The sequence below is a fragment of the Hydra vulgaris genome, chromosome 10, assembly GCF_038396675.1.
Source record: "Hydra vulgaris chromosome 10, alternate assembly HydraT2T_AEP".
Classification (NCBI taxonomy): Eukaryota; Metazoa; Cnidaria; class Hydrozoa; order Anthoathecata; family Hydridae; genus Hydra; species Hydra vulgaris.
In genome coordinates, this window is record NC_088929.1 from 25,810,723 (window position 1) to 25,837,500 (window position 26,778).

Below are 26,778 nucleotides of genomic sequence, written 5' to 3' on the forward strand. Positions count from 1 at the left end.
AGCTGTAAAATACCAGATTTAACAGTGTTTGTTTTGCGCATGAATGGTGTTCCTATTAGTGCTTTTGGTGTGTCAAGGCCACATAAGGAGACTAAAGCTATGACTTTGGGTTTACTAGTAGAACTGAAACAACTGCATAGCTCATTGCTTGAAATGCCATGCTCTATCTATAAAAAAGACATGTTCTCATTAACTTAAATCATGACCAAAGTAACTAAAAATATTAAAATAAAAAAAATCATCACCACCAACTGTTTCAATATATCTTTCACAAACATTTGTAGTCTTCAAAGTATTTTTTCATCAGTTGAATCTCACCTCTTGCAAAATTCACCAGACTTTCTTGCTATTTATAAGAATAATTTATATTTGGCTGTTACTTTTCAGATTCCAGTATTTGATTACTTACATATAAATTCAATATTAGTCGAGAAATCATTTTTAATGTGGTTCAGCACCTCTTCACTCAATCACTTTTTTATTTGTTCTTTACCATTCTCCTTCTTCTCAAGACTGCACTCTTTTAGATGTGATCACACTAAATGGCTTGGCTCTAAAACCACTGCCCAGATTGGCACTAAAGCCATAACTTCTGTATTTCTCAAACTCTTACTCATATAATCAAGTTTATGATTTGTTTTCCAAACAACCCTAATCATTTACTCTCACTCCTTGATTTGTCTTTGACACAGCTTGTGCTCAGTTTCTCCTTTATCTCCTTTAGGTGGTTCAGGCCATGCATTGATCTCTATACACTTTTACCTCATACTTCTTCTTAAAACTCACCCATCATTGCAGTACAAATTGCTTCCCTAACACTGACTGATTCTTTTTGTGATTTTTTTCATGGCGGTCTTTGGGCTGATGTCTTTTTTCTCTCAACTGATAAATATGCCTACTTATGGAATCCAGGCAGGTATGAAAGTTTTTATTTCTTGTCAGTTCCAAGTCAAGCATCATTCCATGCTTTTCACCTTGCTCAGCTGCTATATATAATAGTAATCATTATTTATATCTTTTTCAAAAGAAGAACTCTTCTCAGAACAAATGCCTTTTTATCATTGCAAAAATTCAATGTAAAAAGGTGTTGTCTGATGCTAAGTTTCATTAGTCCCAGTTTACTAAATCTTGTATCATATCTCAGAAAATAGGCTCTAGAGACTTTTAAAAAATCTACAATTTTTTTTTCTAATTCAATTCTTGAACCTAAATACCATACCTTTCCTGCCTTTCTAGTTTTACAAGTTGAACCATTGTTAGACATCCAAATCACTCTGGCTTCCGTTGCTAAAGTCATTCCTAAATTAAACTCATTAATGTCTTGTGGTCCAGACAACATTCCTGTCATCGTCTTACAAAACTGTTCTCCAGAACTCTATTCAAATCTCTCTAAACTACTTAATAAGTGCTTGACTAAATCTTGTTTTCCTGCCAGCTGAAAAATGGCATCTGTGGTTCCAGTTTTTAAATACAATGGAGAACATTCTGACGCCTCCAACTATCACCTAATCCGTCTTCTCTCTATTATTAGCAAGGTCTTTGAGTCTTCGATTAATAAATTTCCAACATTACATCTTGAGTTTAAAAACTTACTGTTATATTTATAAATTTCTATTCTTATAACTTACTGTTATATCTATAGGGCATACAAAAAGCTGTGACATCATTTTCTATTGTTTAAGGGTTGATGCTTCAGTGAACTATATATAATTCTTTCATTCTCTCATTAATTCTTTCATTCTATCATTAATACTTTCATTCTCTCATTAATTCTTTCATTCTATCATTAATTCTTTCATTCTATCATTAATTCTTCCATTCTATCATTAATGATGAATATTACATTTATTGGAAGAGGATGCTAGTAATATATCTAAAAAAAGAAGATAGACAACACAAAGAAAGTAAATTCAAAGTTTTATTTGTTTTATGTGGAGGAAAAGCCTTTCAGTCGTTCATGATGCAACTTCATATAACAAGACAATAGCAATACTCAAAGTTTACAAGTCTAAGAGTTTTTATAAAAAAATAAAAAAACTCAAACTGGAGTAGGAACCAAAACAACTAATGTTCTGTTTTTTTAATTGCTAAAAAATGCTTTTCTTTGCATTTTTCATAGAAATTTCACTCCTAAATATTGACTTCATTGAAGGTTGTTTCCAAAGCTTTAATCATTGTTGTCACAATTAGAATGCAGCAAATGATGCAAGAATCAATACCTGACAACATTTTTGTTGTCTTTTTAACACTTGAAATATTCACCAATTTTTCATAGAGGCTACAATCTTGGACAGAAAATTCAATTGTGGGAATTTTGATTAAGGTGGGAGCAATGACTGGCTTTAGGTTTAAAGACTCTTTGCACTTTGACTCTTTGCAATCAATTTGATTAGATCTGAAAACAGTTCTTTTTTAATCACAAGTTTCAGGTAGTTATTTCCACGAATTTCAGAAACGGTCAACAGCGACCACGATGCATCACAAACTTTGATCACTAAAGAAACATGCCTTGCTACAAATAACATGAAATTTAACACTTATGCCTTAATGCCTGAAGTTTCAAAGTGGAAAGATTGATACAGTATCAACCAAAGATCTAGCTCCACTTCAGGAGGTAGACTCATTAGCAGAATTTAGTAGTTATGCAAGGCTGGTTCAACAGGGATCCTGTGAACAATGTAGAGACCAAAGGACTATTGCTCCCAATACCTGCAATCAGTCAAATGGAAAGTGGTATGAATTAACAGAAAACAGCGTAATATTTTTAATGTTGAGAGTTTAATAATGTCACAAATATTAAAGCACTAGATGTAGACGCACCTGGTTTGTTACTTAAAGCCCTGCTACCATAAAAAAACAAAGAGCAATACGTATTCAAGACTAGAACAATATATTAAAAGACCAAAATACCTAAAAAACTACATAACTTACTAGTTCAGCATTTCTCTCAATAAAAAGAACGATTCCCATAGGAAAATTCAAAAGCGGAGAAGACTGTTATATTTATAACACATAGTAAAAGCCATGATGCTATTTCCAGTTTTTTAAGGCTTGACGCTTTAATGAACTATATATATTAATTACATTCTATCATTCTGTCGTTGCATTTTACTTACTTTATCATCATTATTGTACTGACTTTCAATGCTTTTGACATATTTAAAGCTTTTGATAAAGTTTGGCATACTGGTCTTCTTTATAAACTTGTTTTATACAGTGTATCTAGAAAATTTTTGAGATTATCATACCATTTTTTTCTAACTGCCTTATTAAAGTCATCCTCAAAGGCCAACATTCTTCTTTATTATTAGTACCTTTTGTGGTACCTCAAAGTTCTAACCTTGTTCATGTATTATTTCTTATCGAAATTAATGATCTTCCTGACAAGCTTACATCTAAAGTGGCTCTATTTGCTGATGACTCAACTTTAAAATCCTGTTTTGACAAAAAGTCTTATTTTATTTGATTGCTTAGAACACACAGCTGGTCTTGATTCAAAATCTGATTCAAACTTGATCTCAAAAGAATTAAATCTCATCTCACATCTGTAACAGCTTGGAACTTGCAGTTGCTTGCGAATTTAAATTCCAACAAAACTCAGTTATTTATTGCAAACAACTAATGCAATACTGTCGACCTTCCTACATAAATAAATGAAAACCCATAATAAAGTCATCTTTGAAGGCCAATATTCTTCTTTATTTACAGTATTTTCTGGGTACCTCAAGGTTCCACTCTTGGTCATGTATTGTTTCTTATCTACATTAATGATCTTCATGACTATTTTACAACTAAAGTTGCTCTATTTTCTAATTATAATTACAATCTAAACCTAAATTTTTAATCGTAATATAATCACAATGTAAACCTAAACTTATAATAGTAATAATTATAATAAAATCATAATTCAAAGTGGTAAGTAAAATACATTTATAAGTTAAAAATAAAAATATACCATTCAACAGTTTCTCTGACAACCTGTAATAACATTTTATATGACTCTGAAGCAGGTGGTAAAAGAATGATTTCTGGAGCAGATAATACTGTTTCCACTTGAAAAAGAACTTTATTTGACTGAATTTGAGACAGAAAGATTTGTAGATTTTTTGTCACAAACTAAAACAAAATGTCATAAACATTCAAATAGAAACAAAAAAGAAAAAAATTTTCAAATTTATTTCTGTACAAACTATAAGAAAATATTAAAAATGTATGAAATATATAGGTAAATAAAAAACAAATATAAAGTAAAAGTAAAACAAATTAAAAAAAAAAGCATACCAAAACTAATCAGTTAACACATAGTTAAAACAAATAAATAAAAATGTTTATCAAAATATTTTATGTCAACTTGGTTTAAATTATTGTTATTTTTTATTTTGTTTTTAATCAATTTTAAATGCATGCAAATTAGAAATAAACTGTTGACCTTAAAAAGCCATTTGAACAGTCAAAACTGGTCACATTGGTTTGACAAGGTTCTAACTGATATTTCTTATATTAGGAGAATAGTTAATAAATCATTTTTTTCTTTTTTTTTAATGTCTAATTAAAAATAGTTATAAAATGATTTATTTATTTATGTATTTTTATACATTAGCTAAAGACTACATAAACAAATAAAAAACAATAATATAAATAATTTTAATCAAAAATTAAAAGATTTTTTTCTAAATTCTCCTAATATAAAAAATTTCAATTAGAACCTTGACAAATCAACGCAATGAACTGTATGCATAGACATTTACACACACATATATGTATGTAAGTATATATTCTTAACATAAAAACATAAAGGTTATCTGTCTGTCTGTGGACATTTTTTTTTTTGCATAAAGAAAAAGTAAAATGTTGCATAAAGAAAAAGTAAAAATTGAAATTTGTTTTTCAATCAATCTGAAAGGGATCTTATCAAAAAAAATTAAGAAAATCAGTTTAATAAGATTTAGTTGTTTTAGTGAAAAAAAAAGTTTAAATATTAAAAAATGCTATCGCAATTTATTTGGCGTTATTTGATGTCAAATTAACATGTTTAACTTTTGATTTGTTATCACATGGAGTATAAATTAAGATTTTCCATTCTAAAATTGTAAACAACTTTTAATAAAGTTTTTAGTTTAACTTTTTAGCACTAAAGCAAAATTAACTTGAATAGCTGATCACAACTTTTTTCAGAAAAATTCCTACCCCCTATTATCTCTCCATCCCCAACCTTCTTCCATTTTTTAATATTTGATGATGATTGATTGTTGTTAAAAAAATGCATAAAAACATTGACCTGAAAATCAACAATATAATACTTTATGTAATTTTCTGAAAAATTGAACCTCGTCCCATTCTATAGATTCACAGACCTATTTGTGAACATAGAGTGTTTATTTATCACCATTACAATATTGAATACATTGTGTATATTTAGCAGTAATATTAGCATGAGTACTTATTTTTTATCGCAGTTTTCATTCATAGTTTTTTTAATAAATATTGTAATATTTATAGAATTATCATGCACTTTGAAATAACTCAAAAAAATTGTCCTATTATTGAAATTTGAAGAAAAGTATACCTTTAATGTTTAATTGAAGAAAAATGCCACAAAAAGCAGAGCAGAGTGTAGAAAAGGGCCGGGCTGTTATAGTGATATTATACAAGGGAGGTTATTCAATACAGAAAATTGCTTCAAAAAACAACATCTTAAAATGCAGTCATAAGAACATTGCGAAGAAAGCATGAAACTGTCTGTAATCAGAGCCACCGTCATTCTAAGAGGCTTATAGCAATGTTAAATTGTAAAAACAAATTCACCAGTGTTCATAGTAAAAGAAATTCACCAGTGTTCATAGTAAAAGAAATTCACCAGTGTTCATAGTAAAAGAAATTCATCAGTGTTTATAGTATAAGAAATTCTACTCGCACTGCTCCCAAAATTTGTTAATAATTTAATTCTATGAGAGAAAAACCAAGTATCTGTTTCAACTGTATAATAATGGCTTCACATTAACAGTTTGAAAGGGTGCATTGCTGTTTGAAAAAACCATTACTATGCAAGCTAAACATTGTTAAAAGATTAAGATGGGCAAAAAAACTTAATGATTGAACAAATGAAAAATTGTCAAAAGTTATGATCACTGACAAACCTAAGTTTGAAATTTTCAGTAGAAATTGTTAACAATATGTTTATCATTTTTTTTTTTAATTTTAATTCACTACCAACAAGGCTGCAAGCAACACTTTTAAGTTGGGAGTTACTAGAAAAAAAGAAAGTTATAGAGCAAGGATACAGTTGACAGAAGATTTGATAAGTTGAAGGTTGTATGAGTCAGGAACACATAAAAATAGGAGAGAGTTCCAAAGCGTTGAAGTGCGGGAAAAAAACCAGATGAATAAATGTTTTTAGAGCATGCAGGGACAGATACAGTGAAAGAATGAGACTGAATGACAAGTCAAGCAAGATTGAATTTTGGTTAATTAGAGATGATAGAATGGATGGAATTAGAGAGGATAGCTCCTTTGAGCAGCAACCATGGTAGTATTTAGTGAAAGAGATGCAACTTTATGATGATGGGAAAGAGGTTCAAGCTTAGCAGATAGAGCAGGTCCAACTACATATACAATACATTTTGAACATTGTCTAAAAGAAAAAGAGTATTATTAGAAGAACCAGCCCAAATATGATAACAGTATTCCATGCAGAGACAAGTAAGAGATTTGTAGAGGTAGAGAATGGAACCAGGAGAGAGAAAATGGCAAGCACAATAAAGAGAAGCAACCTTAGCAGATGCTAATATAGCAATCAATTGTATACATGGTTTCCATGAAAGGTCAGTAGTAAACAATTATCCAAGAAGACGTAAAGAAAAGGACTTAGTGAGAGGGTTGCCATTCATTAATATAGGAATATCAACAGTACTGTGATAGTTGTTTGAAGTAAATAACTGAGTTTTGTTGGAGTTAAAATTTACAAGCCACTGTGAGCTCTAAGTCTGGAAGATCATTAATGTAGATAAGAAACAAAACAGGACCAAGGATTGAGGTACCCCAGAAGTTACTGGAAATAAAGAAGAGTGTTGACCTTAGAGGATGACTTTAATAAAGCAGTTTGAAAGAAATGATTTGATAATCTCAAAAACTTTCCCAGATACACCATATGAAATAAGCTTATGGAGAAGACCAGCATGCCAAATTTTGTTGAAAACCTTAGATATGTCAATAGCAATACCCCTAGCCTCTCCGCCTCCATCTAATGCATGATAAAACCTTTCAGTCACAACAATTAGCAAGTCAGCCGTAGAGCAAGAGGATAGAAAACTATATTAATTGTCTAATAGTAAGTTATTTGACTCAAGATAGGATGTGAGAAATTTGTTTATCAAAGACTCATAGAACTTGTTAATAACAGAAAGAAGGCTAATCAGACAATAGTTGAAGGGGTGAGAATGTTCACCATATTTTTAAAAATTGGAACAACAGATGCCATTTTCCAGCAGACAGGAAAACAAGACTCAGTCAAACACTTATTAAATAGTTTTGAGAATGTCTAGCAATGGGTTAACCTGTTTAATTGGAATGGAAGAAAATGGCCATAAGATTCGAGAGTCGAATTAGAAAAAAAGTTATTTGTAAATAGTTCTGCCCTATCCTTTGGAGAAGAAATAAGATCAGTCCCATGAATGAGAGATGTTAGACCTTCCTTTGTTAACTACGCTGTGGAAGATTTTCCAAAAGTCTCTAGAGCCTAACTTCTGAGATAAGATATGAGAGTTAGTGAACTGAGAATAATGGAGCTTAACATCTGACATTTTTACATCAATTTCTTGCAATAATAATATAGTCATTTGTTCTCAAGAGAGTTATTCTTTTGAAAAAAATGATTTTCATCTTTTTCAAAAACCCTAAAGCTGACTAGGATTTTCACAAAAAAAAAATCCCAGTCAGCTTTAGGGTAGTAGTATGTAGTGCGATGATAAGGTGAGTCTGAAAACAAAGTACAAGATGAAAGATTTTAAGAGATTTGTATTGCATGGTCAGAACCACTTAAAGGAGAAAAAGGAGAAACTGAACACAAGCTGGGATCAGAGACTAGACATAAATCAAGGAGTGAAGGCAAATTATTAGGTTATAAGGGTTGTCAGGAAAACGAGTGAGAAAGTTTTCATTTTTTTTTTTTTTTTCAATATCTTTGCTTCCAGCAAAGCTTCAAGCAACCACTATTAGAGTTGGAAGTTAGTGGAAGAGAAAAGATAAAGTTTATAAAGCAAGATAATGATAAACAGACGACTTAAAAGATTGCAAACTATATGAATGAGGAAAACAAGATGAAGGAAGTGAATTTCAAAGAACTGATGTTTAAGGAAAAAAACTAGACAAAGAAGAATTTTTGGAGCACTTAGGAACAGTCACAGTAAAAGGATAAGATTTAAATGAATGACGAGTAACATGAGAATCAATTTTAGTAGATGGCGCAAGAGACGCTAGTTCTTTAGAGCAGTGCCCATTATAGTATTTATACAAAAGAAAAAGAGAAGCAACATTAAGAGGATGTGATAAAGGTTGGAGGTTGGCTGCAAAAGCAGGTAACCTCCAACCATTGTTTACAATGCAATTTTGCACCTTGTCTAAAAGAGAAAGAGCATCATTGGAAGATGTGCCCCAGATATGGCAACAGTATTCTGTACAAGGATGGACTTGAGATTTATAAAGAAAGAGAATAGAATTCGGCATAATAAAGTGGGGAGCATGATAAATAGATGCAACCTTAGTAGATGCTAACTATCTCTTATGCTAACTATCTTTTACTCAGATAGTTAACTAAGTTAAATAAACCATATAAGGGAGAAAAAGGAGAAACTAAACACAAGCTAGAGTCAGAAATAAGACATAAATCAGAGAGTGAAGACAAATAATTATGGTTGTCAGAAAAAGGAGTCACAAAGTTAACTATCTGAGAAGAAGATTGAGAAATACAGAAGTTACAGGCTTTAGTGGCAGCAGGGTAAGTTATGTTAGAGCCAAGTTATTCATTCAAAGCCATTCAATGGGAAACATAAATATAAAACAATGCATGATTCCAGCAGTCAAGCATGGAGGAGGGTCAGTTATGCCAAAATTATATTGCACCCATAAAAAAACAAAAACAACTAAATTATATGGAATGGCATCCTAAGTTGCCTTGACCCCAATCAAATCATTGTTAGAGGAATGAGTTAAAAATGTGAGAAAAACTAACCATCCACCGCCAATCAATTAGCCTGTCATATTGTAAAAAAATTCAAAATCCAGAAACACTACACTTTGCAATCTTTGTCACTTAGCTCAAATTGATCATGTTTAAAGTATTAACTCATAAAGTCATGTGTAATTTACGTTGAATGTGTAATTTACAGCATTACGTTGTGTAACTGTGTAATTTTGTAATTTACAGTGTAATTACATGTGTAATTTATAATTACATGTGTAATTTACATTGTAATTACATGTGTAATTACATTGTAATTACATGTGTAATTACATTGTAATTACATGTGTAATTACATTGTAATTACATGTGTAATTACATTGTAATTACATGTGTAATTACATGTGTAATTTACAGCATTACGTTGAACTCAATTTTTCTACAAATTTTCCATATTTTTTATGGAAAATATTACCTATTTAAAAAACTCTATATTAAAAAAAAAATCTTCAAAGCTTTGTCTAGAAAAAAAAGTTTTTTATTTGCTTATAAATGATTTTATTTAAATAATGACTATTAAAAATTATTGTTGCAGAGTTACACAATATTAGTTTCTCTAATTTTCATTTTGTATTTTTTTGTTAAATTTTTTTCGTGTTTTTATTTTTTATTTTTTCATCGCAACTACTGTTTTTTGGTAACATTAGCAGTAGTAAGCATTTTCTTTCTCTCTTGATACAAGTATCACATTTTGCTTATAGTATTCATATTTACTTGCAATGAAATCTTGAATGAAGCGAATATTTCTTTTGGCACAGTCATTTATTACTTGCATGTTTTTAAAGAACTGTTTAAACTTTCTGTAGCTCTCCAAATCATTCCAGCAGCCAAAATCTTCCTTAATTAATTGATTGACATCTTCTTTAGAAACACCAACAATTTTGAAAAGGATTCAGTTTTCTGGACCAAATAAAGATATTTTGTGGGCGAACCCCACAAAAAATTTACTGTCTTAAAAATTTACTTACTAAATTAGGAACCTTTGTGGGCTAACTGGTTCAATTATCTCCAGCTTAAAATGGATGAGTCTTGTTGAGTCTCAAATGAAGAGAAATAGTATAAAAAAATCATATATAATAATCATTTTATAAAAAAATTATTATTTTAGATTTTACTGGCCAGCAATTAGAACTTTTTAACTAAAAATGAAAAAAGTGCATTTCTACAAGATTTTTCAATTATAATTTTTTTTTTTTTTTTTGTGTGTAAAACTATTATTTTTGAAATTTTTATACAACTTCACTTCATTTAAGACCCGACAAGACATACATTTGAAAAACTTAATTTTTAATGATATCAATTACTTAATTTTATAACTATTAAATGTACAAAGGTCTTGACAACAACAACAACAACAACAACAACAACAACAACAACAACAACAACAACAACAACAATAAGTTATTTATTCTCCTTTTCAAATCATACAATATTATTATAATAATAAATATAATATCAATAATTAAAAAAAAATTCTATTGATTGTAGTAAGTAAAAATAATTAATAATATATATATATATATATATATATATATATATATATATATATATATATATATAATAATAATAATAATAATAATAATAATAATAATATAAAATAATAATGAGTGAATTAATTACAAGTATTTAATAATAATAACTAAATGATTGATAAGGATGGTGTCACTCAAACAGAATTTTGATTAATTCACCTCCCAAAAGGCCAAGAAGGCCACTACAGCCGAGGAGGCTACTTTTGTGGATACAACCTCTCTCAACTCTATAACTCCGAAACACGAACCTCAACAAACAAGGTTGCTGTGTGGAGAAACAAGTTGAGCGCGGTACTACCAGGGACATAGTGGGGATTGAACTTGGATTATCTCGCTTATGAGGCAAGCGCTCTACCACTACACCATTACCGCATTAAGTACAAGCACAAGTAAACATTTAAAAATCATACTTTGATGATAATAATAAAAAAATAAACAAACAAGAAGTTAATGATAATTGTTTTAAGTCAGAAACATCAGAATCAATTATCATTAACAAGAAGCTAATGATAATTGATTCTGATGTTTCTGACTTAAAAGGTTGGAAGTTTATGATTCTTACGAATTGACGTTAAAAGGACACAATTTTTTAATATGATATTGGCATTTTGACCCCAAATTTGACAACAGTAACTAAGATGCAATAAAAATAATGCACAGTAAATATTTTTTAGTGTGAATTTATTGACATAATGACAAATTATTGAAAGTATGCCGTTAGCTCGCGTTAGTTTCTTGTGTAGCTCATCAATATGAAAATTCCACAAAAGATTGCAGTCAATCAAAACACCAAAATATTTAATAACTTTTGTAGGATATAACCGTTTATTATTAATTTTGATTTGAATTTTAGAATTGCTGTTTATATTGTGCTTTTTTTTAGAAGATGAAAAAAAGATTAGTTCAGTTTTTTTGGCATTAAGACATATTAGGTTAGTATTTAACCAGTGAACAATATCTTTTAGATCTGAACTTATGTTTTTATATAGAGAATTATATGATTTGTTGATATGCAATAGGTTTGTGTCATCAGCAAATAGAGGAATTGACAAGAAGCGAATAATTGTTTATGTTCATTAACATAAATTAAGAACAAAAGAAGACCAAGAACAGAACCTTGAGGAATACCACACTCAACAGATTTATTAGTAGAATTTTAAACATTAATACTTATAAATTGTTTCTGATCTGTATTATAAGATCAAAACCAGTCACTTAAAACACCACGAGTACTATAGTTTTTTAATATAGAAATCAAAATGTTATGATCAACGGTATCAAAAGCTAATTGTAAATTTATAAAAATACCACAAAATGACCAGTGTTGAGAGCTTTTCTGATTTTTTCAGTTATACTTATCAATACATGGCAGGTAGAATGTTTTGAACAAAAACCAAATTGAAATTCATTTAAACAGAAGTTAAAAGAGTTAAGAAAAGAGCACACTATAGAGTACATTAGTTTTTCAAGAAGCTTACTAATGTTAGATAAAAGAGAAACAGGTCTGTAGTTAGTACATAAAAGTTTAGAGCCGTTTTTAAATATTGGAATAACACAAGATAATTTTAAAACATTTGGAAAAGTTCTATTTACAAATAATATATTAAATAATTTAGAAAGAATATTTGAATACTCATAGTTAAAATCAATAAGAATGTTTGTGGGAATGCTATTTGGACCTAATGATTTTCTTGGTTTTAAATTAGATATTAGAGATGAAACTTCAGGAACATTTAATTTAGATAATTAAGATATTTTGTATAGTTTATGTAAGACAAATGAATATTGGATTTAAGTTTTTGTGCAACGTTTGTAAAAAAAGTGTTCAACTTTCCAGAGAGAAGATTTGATTCAGTTATATATGTTTCATTATCTTGTAAACAGTTGGGAGATGAGTGAATAAAGTTTTTGACATATATTAAATTATTAATTCCTTTCCAAATTTCCAAACTTACTAAAATTAGGACAAATACAAAATTGACGTAAGTGATCAGAAACTGAAGTTGCCAAATTTCCTGAAATAATTTCATTAGTTATCAAATTAGAAAAAATATTGTCAATGAATGTAGCAGAGTGGTTAGTAATTCTGGTTGCAAAGTGATAAAAGGGCAAATATTATAAAAAGAAGGCAAGTTTAAAAAATCAGACGTTGCAGTGTCATTATTTGATTGCATCAGATCAATATTATAATCACCTAGTAAGAAAACCAATTTATTTTCAGCATTTATTTTTTGAAGTAGGACAGACATGATAATTGTAAAATCTTTTATACCCATGCAAGGGTGTTTATAAATGCAACCAACAATAATATTAGATTTTTTTAGAAAAAATTAATTCAACAAATGTTGATTCTAAACAATATGGTGTATAAATCATTAAATCATCCCTTTGTTTATAAATTAATTTTTTTGATAAGTATAACAATGTACCTCAACAAGAAGATTCAGTTGGTGAGTGCTCAATGTTGTAGTTATCAATGAGAATTATATAAATTGATGGTGTTCCTTTTTTTAATCGTATTTCAGCTATACCAATAATAGAAAGTTCAAAATGCATTAATGATAGTGATATGTTTAATCCCTCAAAGTGTTTTTGCTGATATGTTTAGATGAAATTAAGAGAGAGCGTTAATTTTGTCAAAGTTTAGTGAACAGAATTTACTTATATCATAATATTTGCAAACTATGTCTATTGACGTATGAATTTCTTCATCTGAATCTAAAACATGAGATAAAACATAATCATTAATTTGAGTAGAAACTTTATTTAAACAAGAAAACGGAAGCAGATTTATTGACAGAGGTAAATCATCAGTTATAAGAAATTTGTCAGAAGAAAATAGTAATTTAGATTCGTTATCTGGTACATCTGTGAATGGAAAGACACTCTTTGTACAACTTAAACCATGCCGCAGTGAGTGACTTAATTGTAGCAAATTATACTTAGTATCAAGCTTGCTGCATTTTGAATAAGTAGCAGCACTCCGTTGCGAGTCAGGCTATTTGTCAGTTGATATAGCAGCACTCTGATGCGAGTCAGGCTATTTGTCAGTTGATTTAGCAGCACTTTATTGCGAGTCAGGCTATAAGATAGTCGATGTAGCAACACTCCGCGCACGATTTACAGTAAAAAAAATAAAAACATTTTATTAAAAGAAATGAAAACATTGTTTATATTGTTAAAAACATTCAGAATGTTTTTAAAAACATTCTGGTCAATTAAATTTGCGTTTTTGCGGTTTTTTTAAAAAACAATTAATTTGTAATTAAATTAATGGTTTTTACTTTCTGACAACACGCAAATGTTAGACGAAAGTCAAAAGTAATTAAAAGTGACGTATCTGTTGGCATAAGAATCATTTTTTTCCTTCCGTACTCCCAAATGCAACAAACTATATATATATATATATATATATATATATATATATATATATATATATATATATATATATATATATAAATATACATATATACATATATATATATATATATATATATATATATATATATATATATATATATATATATATATATATATATATATATATATATATATATATATATATATATATATATATATATATATATATATATATATATTACAATAACAGTAAAAAATAAAATTGATTAAAAATATCTTCTTCTCTTTTAATAAATCTTTTCTTCTGATCTTTTCATCTTTTTTTTTTTCTTATCTCCTCTTGATCTTTTTTTTTTTTTTTTATTATCAATTTAAAATTCGAATTTTCTTTTGAGTCTTTCTTTTTAAGTTTTACGCTTTATTTTATCTTTCTACAATTATTTTTTTTATTCACTTAATAAAGATTTACTATTTTAATATTTTTGCTTTCTATATTTCAAAATTCTCTTTAGATGATTGAAATGATTTAAGTTATTAATAATTCTGAAAACTGTTTTCAGAATTATTAATAACTTAAATCATTTCATTTTTGTTTCTTTTCGTCTTTTTTTTTTTTTCCTTCTTTATTTCCGTTTAAAAAAAAACATCCACCATCCTTGAAGACACTACACACTTTCACTCTTTTGAGGCACCCCTAAAAATATTTTTTTTTTTAAACTTTTAAATGCAGTGTTATTTTATCATAAAGAACACATTAAGATGTGAGCTGCAGATATTTTTTGAAAATGTTATTTGAAAATGTGAGCTGCAGATATTTTTTGAAAATGTTTTTGAATAACGCTTATATATATATATATATATATATATATATATATATATATATATATATATATATATATATATATATATATATATATATATATATATATATGTATGTGTTGTCAGAAAGTAAAAACCATTAATTTAATTACAAATTAATTGTTTTTTTTTAAAAACCGCAAAAACGCAAATTTAATTGACCAGAATGTTTTTAACAATATAAACAATGTTTTTATTTATATATATATATATATATATATATATATATATATATATATATATATATATATATATATATATATATATATATATATATATATATATATATATATATATATATATTTTGTTGACAAAAAGTAAAAATTAAAATGCAAGACCGGAACTTTTTTTTTTTAATAATGATAGACTGCCTGCCCCAACCAAACCCTCAGTCGATGTAGCAGCACTCCCTTGCGGGTCAGGCTATTTGTCAGTCGATGTAGCAGCACTCCCTTGCGAGTCAGGCTATTTGTCAGTCGATGTAGCAGCACTCCCTTGCGAGTCAGGCTATTTGTCAGTTGATGTAGCAGCACTCCCTTGCGAGTCAGGCTATAAGATAATCGATGTAGCAACACTCCGCGCATGATTTACAGTAAAAAAAATAAAAACAAAAACATTTTATCAAAAAAATTAAAAATAAAAACATTTTATTAAAAAAAATAAAAATAAAAACATTGTTTATATTGTTAAAAACATTCAGAATGTTTTAAAAACATTCAGAATGTTTTTAAAAACATTCTGGTCAATTAAATTTGCGTTTTTGTGGTTTTTTTATATAACAATTAATTTGTAATTAAATTAATGGTTTTGACTTTCGTCCAACACGAAAATGTTGGACGAAAGTCAAAAGTAATTAAAAGTGACGTATGTGTTGGCGTAAGAATCACTTTTTTCCTTCCGCTCTTCCCAAAGCCAACAAACTATATATATATATATATATATATATATATATATATATATATATATATATATATATATATATATATATATATATATATATATATATACATACATATATATATATATATACATATATATATATATATATATATATATATATATATATATATATATATATATATATATATATATACATATATATATATGCGTATATATATATGTATATATATATATATATATATATATATATATATATATATATATATATATATATATATATATATATATATATATATATATATATATATATATATATATATACACATATATATATTTATATATATACATATACAGAGAAAAAAAAGACAAAGTTTTAGTTTCAGATCGACTTTTTTTGCTTACAAAATGTGATTGTTTATTTATTTGAGTATATAATACCGTGTAAAATCACTAGCATTAATAACAATATAGTCAAGTTTGCAAAATTGTTTATAAAAGAAAAGCACTATTGTTGTAACTAAGATGAAAAAAGTCATTTTAAAGATAAACTAATAATTACATAAAAAACTGCTATGCTATATTAAAGCATGGTTATTAAAAAAAAAAGAAAATTAAAAAAGAGCGCCAACTGATTAACTGATTGGTTCCTTAAATAAAAAATTTGTTTCTTAAGATTAACTGAAAGGTTTTTTAAATAAAAAATTTGTTTCTCAAACAAATCCTATCATAAAAAAAATAAATTCAAACAAGTGTAAAATTAAATTTTGTATTCAATAAGTAATTCATTTAATAAATAAACAGATAACTTGCACAAAAACTGAAAGGTCTCATAAAAACTGTTTAAAGGAACAGTTTGCATGGCTCACCATATTGTTTTAGAGCCTTTCTCCGCTCTCGCACTCATTTACTCCATATATATATATATATATATATATATATATATATATATATATATATATATATATATATATATATATATATATATATATATATATATATATATATATATATATATATATATATATATATATATATATATGTATATATATATATATAATATATATATATATATATACATCAGGCCTTGTTAAGAAGCGCTACGCAGCTCGCATTTTGCTTGCGAAAAGGCGATTTGCCTACGCGTTCAGCAGTTTTGCGCTACGCAAAAACTGATATCTTTTAGAATATTTAAATTATCTTTTGATTACCGTTAACGTGACGTTTATTCAGAAGAAATAAAGTCGTAAGTAAAAGCATTTAACCGCAATTGTAAAATAATAGATTTTTTTGTTAAAGAAACAGTTTGTTTCATAATTTTTTTTTTGCTATTAAAAATTAGTTAAAAAAAAAAGTGTTTTAAGTTTTATCTTAAGGAATTAAATATATAAATTCCTTTTAAATATAAAAATTATTTTTAGTCATAATAGTTTAAAAAATGCACGATTTATTTTGATGTAAATATTTTATTAATAAGATATTATGTTTATTGTTAATTCAATAACGTAAAGTTTTAATGACGTTCATTTAATTTACGAAAATAAATTATGATCACGAATATGTTATCGGTAACTGATAAATAACAAAAAAAAACTTTATTGTTTAAAATTATTATTAAAAAGAGTTCACAAATTAAATAAGAAAAAATGTATTAACAGTTAATAAAATAACCAAAAACCAAATATAAAATCATAAGAAAATAAACAAATATTTTACGTTTCATGAAAAAAATATTTTTTTCAAAATAAAATTTAATTCATATTTGAAAAAAATAATAAAAATGATTTTTTTAATAAGAACTTAGATTTTATTTGTAACTTTTGTTATAGTGAGAAAAAAACAAACTGTTTGTATGATTTTTAACGCGTTAATAAAATAACTTTAATTACAATGCAGTACTTGAAAAGACGCTAGTGACGCAATATAACTTCTAACAATGCAAAATATATTTGCTGAGTTGAGTTACTTAGAAATGCGCTACGCGTTTTCGCTACGCAGCGAAATCTCGTAACAAGGCCTGATACATATATATATATATATATAAATATATATATATATATACATATACATATATATATATATATATATACATATATATATATATGTGAATATATATATATATATATGTATATATATATATATATATGTATATATATATATATATATATATATATATATATGTACATGTACGATATAAATAATCATTATAATAATATGAATATATTACTAAATTAAATAACCTTTAATAGAGAATGAAATACTTTCTGCTCCCAATATAAATAATAACTGGATAACTTTGGAGCCTTTCCAGTGTTAGTATGCACAACAACTCCTTCTATTTTGGTTAACAAAGGACCAATTGCACGATATTTACGTGAATGAGATTCCATCTCACTTGCACGTATATTTGAAAGAAATTCAGTGTAGTCCTGTTAATATTAACTTTAATGGTAGTATAATCAACAATAGCAGTTGTATTATTAGTAGTATAAAAAAATGAACAAAAAATTTTTATATTTAGAAATTTTATTTAAAAAATAATAAAAAAACCTTTGGTCCGGGATAAACATCACCAGGTTTAAGTTGTGGATATTGAAATAAAATTGATCTTTCTATCACTTGCAGCCGATTGGTAATATCCCTTGCATTTTTTTGAACTTGATTGATTAATGATTCAAACTTTGATATTGCGTGTTCACATTTAGTAATATAGTCAGATATTCCTAAAGAATTCCAATTCAATCTCTTTTCCCCAGGCTTTAGTGTACGCTGCAATTGGTTAAGATGCTCATCCAAAAGAAGAAACTTAAAGAGTAAAATTAAAATACATTTAAAACAAACCAAAAAAAGGGAAGAAAAAAAGCATTAAATAATTACTAAATAACACTAAACAATAGAATATTGAAATTCTTACTTCAGCTTCACTAAGTGACATTAGGCAGTTATGATACTGTTTTAGCATACGGTTTAGTTCATCAACAGTTTGATTGTATTTATCTTCCTGTAAAGATTTTAAATTGTTAGCAAAATAACTCAAATATTACTGATAATAAACAAACCAATTTTTTAAGTTTAAAAAAAACCTGCAATGCCACATTTCTTGCTAATTCTGGTATTACAAAACCAGCTTGCTCTAAGTACTTTGCTTCTTGAATGATTTCTAACAACTCACCGGGAAAATCAACCAAATAATAAACACAATTTTCTAAATAAAATTAATAAAAATCTAAATTAAAAAATAATTAAAATAATAATTTATTAGGAAACAAAAACTCACTAGCAGAGGTCTGTACTGCTAGACTTCTATTTAAATCTGTTGATGAAATAATATTATCAGTCTGAATGTGTTTATTTTCTTGAATAAGAATATTTCGCTTTAAATAGCTGAGCAGCAGACTTTCTACTTTCTCTTTCCAAAGAGTGTATTTTTCATCTTCATAAGCTTTCATTATTCGTGCTACTGCAACATACTTCTTAGTAACCTATTTAAAATAAATACAATTTCACACAGGTTCACATCACAAAAACAGTTTACAGGCAATTTTTATAACTGGCTTTTAAAACTCATTAAAACAAATTTAAAAATAATTTTCACCAGTTTTCCCGTTTCATTGTTCAACATATCTTCCATGACTTGGAATTTCAAAATAGTGCTCTTTATTTTATGAAACAGAGAGCGTTCCCAAAATATAGCTCCTGCCACTGGAGGATGGTTCTTGCTAATAGGAGGATTAGCCTCAAGCTCTTTAAATATTTCAAAAACTTTATCGACCTAAAAGAAAACATTAAATTTATTAACTTAATTGAATTCAAACTATTATACATAAAAAATTCAGTATAAGAGTAAGAGATATCTATTGAAAAATGTCATCTTGATTTAGCTCTTAATGAAACATCACTGATTATTATATATGATGTTATATTATAATAGCCATCTGCAGGGACTGAAGTATATATGGTAAATAAGGGCAGAATTAGGAACACGTGTATGTGTATATACGTGCATATGTTGCATACTTAAAAAGTGCACAATAAAACTGTAGTAATTATATAACCCTCATAACAAAAGTAAATCTATTCTCAAAATATTTGTTATTTAAAATATTTTTTAATTTCCAAAAAATACACTAATACAAAGTATTTTTATATTTATATAATTGATTAAACTTTAAGCACTAGAGGCCTTTCAAAAGATCATCAGTAGTGCTGTTTTGGTATTGTTACAAGATTTTTGTATTAAAAACAAAAATAATTTAAATTGCATATTGTTGCTATGAGTAACTATTGTGATGGATTAAATTCTAATAATACATTGGAAGTATCAGTTAAAAGTATCATGTTTTTATTTGTGCAGATGCTTTTCATATGACAAAAAATTTTCATTGTTAAGCTCAAAGAAAACAAAAAGTTGGAAAAAAGGTTTAATTACACTTTGGTGGGAACATTGACAGGTATAAATATGGTTGTCAAATCTATCAGTTGATAGGCCAGTTCTGCAGCTAGAAATATATCCATTTATTCGTAATCTGTTGTTTTCGTAATTGTATGTTTTACCAGTGTATGTGGCTTGTTTTTGCATAAAAAGTATTTAAGGTAATAAATTACATTTTTGCTGTTGCATGTGACATGACTTTTTATTTTCCAAATAGTATCATTAGATGTTTCAAACTCATCTACTTCTTGGAGATAGAGTTTGCATATTTTACACCGAAAATATTTGCATATTTTACATTTAAATATGCCAACCTTCTTATTAGTTGCTTTAACTTTTGAAGAAGTCTTCTTAGTAAGTTAGGAGGTTGTTAAAAAGCTAATACTAGATGAACATTAGAAAAAACATTTTTAAACTTTCATTAGGAGACATTTTGAGCAAAAGTTATATATATAAAAAATATACATATATATATATATATATATATATATATATATATATATATATATATATATATATATATATATGTATATATATAATTTTATAATACTTATATTATAGATTAAATGTTTTCACGATCATCATGTATGTAGTAAAATTTAATTTTGCTATATTAAAAAACCTTAAAAATTAGTTGTGCTTAAAATTTTAAATGTGGTCCATTTGTAATTAACAATGCATTGTCAACACAAGTGCAGACAATACTAGGTCAGAGGTCAAAATATTTTGTTTTTTATGTTCAATGTGCAAGGGCAATCAAGTAAATTTGTTTGGGCAGGTAATTGAAGGAAAGCCAATAATTAATTTTCAATGAAGAATATTTATTATGGAAAAATATTTTTTGTTTTTGTTTTTCCTTCTTTGCTTGAAAAAGTTAGAATTAAAGTCAGTATTATAAAAGTTAGAATAGAATATATAAGTACTAAGCCATCTTAACTCTATAGCAGTAGAATACAAACCTCTTTTGCAAATTGAACTAAAATGTCATTAAACTTTTTCATCATTTGATTGTTAATAGCTTCCCTTGAACGAATATGCTGAAACCTTAACAACATATTAAATGCACCTTCAGCTGAACGAAGTGTTTTGAATGAATCATCAATAAAATGCTTAGCCTCATTATCAATTGACACAACTTGCTTATGAAATCGTTCCATTAGTAAGATCCATTGTTCTGCACTCTGAATATCAAATGGGTCATAAACAATCTAAATAATACAGCAACATATTAAATAGAATAGAATTAAAATCAAAAGAAACCATTAACTTAATATACAATAGCTCTTCAACAACACAAACAACAAACTTTACAAAAAGTAAAAATAAATACCTTCAACAAACTAGAGTAACATAAAGAAAAATAGTTTTTATAAAGAACTTACATTTTCAAAAGGTACAATGAGTGAATCCACACGTGTTAACACACCATCAATTCTTTTAGAATCACCAGTTACCAATTTTAATTCTTCCCCAAATATGTTATGAAACTCCTCAATAACCTACATAATAATTTCTCACTACTTCGCTTTGTAAAAACTTAAAAATAAATGAAATTTATGAAAATTACTACTAATATTATTATTATCATTGTTGTTGTTGTTGTTATTACTATTATCATAAAAATTAAGCATTCAGACCTGAGCAATTTCATATATATCATCACATATCTTTGACATGTATTCACTTCTCTCAAACAAACGTTTGCGATCAAATTCCCACCTTACATCTCTACCTGAAGCTTCTATTTTAGCACGAACTTCAAAATATGATTCTTTCCATATAACAAGTGATGCTTTTGCATCTTGAATCTTCTTCTTTATCAACTTAGGTGGCTCCCTAATAATTAAATATTATAATTGAAAATTTAAAACCTATAATTTACACTCAAGAAAAATTATTAATATGTGATTGTTACTTTAATATTGCTGTTATTGTTAAAAACCATGTCATCTATAATGTACATACAAAAATAAAATGTCATCTATAATGCCTATACATTATATTAATTTTACATCATCTTGGATAAAGCTATATTAATATATATAATATTAATATAATTTTACAGAACAATAGCAATTTGAATCCAATCTGAACATAGAATGGTGTTATATAATTTAGATTCAATCTGAGTTATTGGATTTTATAGAATTTAGATTCAATCTGAGCCATTCGATTTTATAGAATTGCTAATTTTTGTTAAATATTAGATTTTTTTAATGATTTCTAAATTTTTTTTTTTTTTTTTTGGATATTTTAATGGTTTATTTAAGTAAACAAAGTTTTACATTTTTTCAGTACCTAAACACATTTTTTTTTTTTTTTTTCAGTAACTAAACACAGTTTTACAAAAATTAGTTATAATATTTTGTGACATATTTATTATTATTTCTCATTTATAATAACAACTTTTTTAAATTGTTGTTACAACCCTTTCTCAACCGTTAAGCTCTGAATATGAGACTTTGACAGTTATAATGTTGTCAAATTGTTAGCAATAATCTTTTTTTAATGAACTTGAATTGACAAGAAACCTTTGAATTTGATAATTAAAAAAGAAATTAATACTTTTAATAAATTTCCAACATTTTTTTGTTTCTCTTATTTATTTTGAATTTTTGTTAAGCTCATTCTATGTTGCACCTGTTTATTTGAGTGAAACCTTTGGCATTTTAAGGTCAATTATATATTTTTTAGACTTTTTTTTATTGTGGATTAAAAATCCATAATGATCAGGTTTTGATCAAAAATTAAGAAAAGAATGAACTAATAACAATCTAAAGAATTAAAAAAGTTCTAATAAATAATTCCTAATTTGCAGAACATAAATAACCAAGTTGTTTGTTTTTTGAGTATACAAAAATAAAGATGTCTCTAAAAAAATAGATAAATAAATAAAATTAATTTTTGTTAAAAAAATTAATTTTATTTATTATAAAAATTATTTTTTGAAAAATAATTTTTGTTAAAAAAAAAATTATGTATATGCTAACTTGATTGATGAATATGATACAAATCCGCAGTTAAAGTTAAAGATATGCTAACATGATTGATGACTATGATACAAATCCCCAGTTAAAGTTAAAGATATGCTAACTTGATTGATGAATATGATACAAATCCGCAGCTAAAGTTAAAGATATGCTAACTTGATTGATGAATATGATACAAATCCGCAGCTAAAGTTAAAGATATGCTAACTTGATTGATGAATATGATACAAATCCGCAGCTAAAGTTAAAGATATGCTAACTTGTTTGATGAATATGATACAAATCCGCAGCTAAAGTTAAAGATATGCTAACTTGATTGATGAATATGATACAAATCCGCAGCTAAAGTTAAAGATATGCTAACTTGATTGATGAATATGATACAAATCCGCAGCTAAAGTTAAAGATATGCTAACTTGATTGATGAATATGATACAAATCCGCAGCTAAAGTTAAAGATATGCTAACTTGTTTGATGAATATGATACAAATCCGCAGCTAAAGTTAAAGATATGCTAACTTGATTGATGAATATGATACAAATCCGCAGCTAAAGTTAAAGATATGCTAACTTGATTGATGAATATGATACAAATCCGCAGCTAAAGTTAAAGATATGCTAACTTGATTGATGAATATGATACAAATCCACAGCTAAAGTTAAAGATATGCTAACTTGTTTGATGAATATGATACAAATCCGCAGCTAAAGTTAAAGATATGCTAACTTGATTGATGAATATGATACAAATCCGCAGCTAAAGTTAAAGATATGCTAACTTGATTGATGAATATGATACAAATCCGCAGCTAAAGTTAAATTGTTATGATAATCTGCTTTTAAAAAATTTAAAATATATATATTTTATTGGTTTTTAGACGATACAATCCCAAGTTAAATTAAGAAGTAGAGTAGGAAAAGATTTCAAAAAAATTTTTCAAATAATAAAAATCTTACTTCATCACTTTAAAATTAAGCATAACCTAGTTTTAATAATCATGGACACATAAGCAATGTTTTTTGTACAGCATTTTCAGAATAAATAAATGTCACCTTTTGAATGTCAAACAAATTGTTAATAAAAAAATTCAATCTTTTTTTTACTAATTTTACTTGCTTTATTTTGAGAAATCAGACTAGCCTTGTTCCGTAAAAGCTATCCTGCCTGCATTTCATTTTCTTCCACCAAATCAGTCTTTATTTATGAAAACCCTACTGTAATTGAACAAAAATTGTTTAGTGTCACCTCATGCAGACACTCACATAATAAATGCTTAGAAAAAAAATATATAAAATTTCTGCATGTAGCCAATTAGAAATTTATCTTCTAATAAAATGTAAGTTGAAGTTTTAACATACTGATTATTGAGTTTTCTTTAAATTAAAATGCCTAAAACAGTTTTAAATATTAAATCCTGTAATAGGCTTATCTTGTATTAAATTTTTTAAGCTGATGCAAGTCTAAAAATACTGAAATTGATACTGAAAATACAAAATTTTCAGTGTCAAATTTTTTGAGGTTGGCAATAAATTGCCGACCTCAAACTGTTAGAGGTCAGCAAAAAAAAATTAACACAACGGGGTTACCATAAAGCATAAAAACAACGTCAGCAATTTTTTGCCGACCTCAAACACTTTAAGGTCGGCAATTAGGTTTCTGAATGCCGACCCAAATTCCAAGGGCTGTATACACATATATATATATATATATATAAATTTTTTTTTTTTTAAACATCTTCGCTTCCAACAAGGCTGCAAGCAGCCACTAATTAAAGTTGGAAATTACTGAAAGAGAAAAGATGATGATTGGAGAGCAAGATAACGATTGACGGATGACTTAAAAGATTGTAAATTATATGAATCAGGAAAGCAAGTTGAAGGAAGGGAATTCCAAAGAACTGATGTTCGAGGAAAAAAACTAGACGAATAAGCGTTTTTGGAGCACTTAGGAACAGTCACAGAAAAAGGATGACACTTAATTGAATGACGAGTAACACGAGATTGAATTTTAGTAGATGGCACAAGAGACGCTAGCTCTTTAGAGCAGTGCCCATTATAGTATTTGTAGAAAAGAGAAAGAGAAGCAACATTACGACGATGTGATAATGGTTGAAGGTTGGCTGCAAGAGCAGGTCCAACAATGTTTACAATGCGTTTTTGCACCTTGTCTCAAAGAGAAAGGGCATCATGAGAAGATCCGCCCCAGATATGGCAACAGTATTCCATACAAGACCGGATTTGAGACTTATAGAGATAAAGAATAGAATCCAAAGTAAGAAAGTGACGAGCTCGATAAAGAGATGCAACCTTAGCAGATGCTAATTTTGCAACTGATTTGATATATGGTTTCCAAGAAAGATTGGACGTAAGAGTTAATCCTAGAAGATGAAGAGTAGGTGACTCATCGAGTACATCACCGTTCATAAATATAGGAAGATCTAAATTATTGCGATAACGATTGGCTGAAAAAAATTGAGTTTTATCTGAATTAAAGTTCACCAGCCACTGTGAGCCCCATGCTGTAGCAGAAGTGAGATCCTTTTCAAGTTCAAATGCCCCCTCCAAGCAATCAGAGGGTGTTGGTTTCTTATCACGACAAGAATAAATGGTAGTATCATCTGCAAACAATGCCACCTTAGATGTGAGAATATCTAGAAGATCGTTAATGTAAATTAAAAAGAGTATAGGGCCAAGGATAGAACCTTGAGGAAGTTATCCTGGAACTGAAACTTCAGGGTTCCTGGAAAGGAACCCTTAAGTTACAGAATAAGAGGAAGAGTGTTGTCCATCGAGGACAACTTTTATGCTACGATTGGAAAGGAAGGATTCAATGATCTTAAAGATGTTGCCGGATACACTATAAGAAGAAAACTTATGGAGAAGACCAGCATGCCAAACTTTATCAAAAGCTTTTGAAATGTCAAGAGCGATGGCCTTAACCTCTCCACCTTCATCTAATGCACGATAAAACCTGTCAGTTATTACTGTTAGCAAATCAGCTGTAGAACGAGAAGATCGAAATCCATATTGATGGTCAGAAATTAAGTTATTAGATTCAAGATGAGAAATTAAGTGTTTGTTAATTAAAGATTCAAAAACCTTGCTAATGATAGGAAGAAGACTTTTGGGACGGTAGTTAGACAAATCAGATCGCTCTCCAGAATTTTTGAAAAAAGGAATAACAGATGCTGCTTTCCAGCAGGCTGGAAAACAAGACTCTGATAAGCACTTGTTGAATTGTTTTGAGAGTATAGATGACAGCTCTGGAGAACACTTCTGCAAGACAATAACAGGTATGTTGTCCAGGCCACAAGCTGTAGAAGAGTCTAGGCAGGAAATCACTTTAGATACAGATGCTGGAGTGATATGAATGTCAAGCAATGGATCAACCTGTTTGTTGGCAATATCAGGTAGAACGCAACTAGTGGAATCAAGAGATGATATTGATGAAAAGTTTTTAGCAAACAATTCGG

The 26,778-nt window shown here is 27.6% G+C and overlaps 1 protein-coding gene across 1 annotated transcript in view; it reads right to left on the minus strand.

Annotated features, from left to right (window-relative positions):
• The window catches only part of LOC100209540 (dynein axonemal heavy chain 10), a 107,052-nt gene that overhangs the window by 71,680 nt on the left and 8,594 nt on the right, over positions 1-26,778 (minus strand). Inside the window, exons 7-16 of the mRNA XM_065807620.1 lie at positions 21,952-22,150; positions 21,697-21,813; positions 21,274-21,522; positions 19,478-19,654; positions 19,160-19,364; positions 18,966-19,087; positions 18,797-18,883; positions 18,433-18,687; positions 18,123-18,311; positions 3,956-4,116 (exon numbers count right to left, since the gene is read on the minus strand). Of these exons, the coding sequence (XP_065663692.1) occupies positions 3,956-4,116; positions 18,123-18,311; positions 18,433-18,687; positions 18,797-18,883; positions 18,966-19,087; positions 19,160-19,364; positions 19,478-19,654; positions 21,274-21,522; positions 21,697-21,813; positions 21,952-22,150 (1,761 nt within the window). The remainder of the gene's footprint in view (positions 1-3,955; positions 4,117-18,122; positions 18,312-18,432; positions 18,688-18,796; positions 18,884-18,965; positions 19,088-19,159; positions 19,365-19,477; positions 19,655-21,273; positions 21,523-21,696; positions 21,814-21,951; positions 22,151-26,778) is intronic.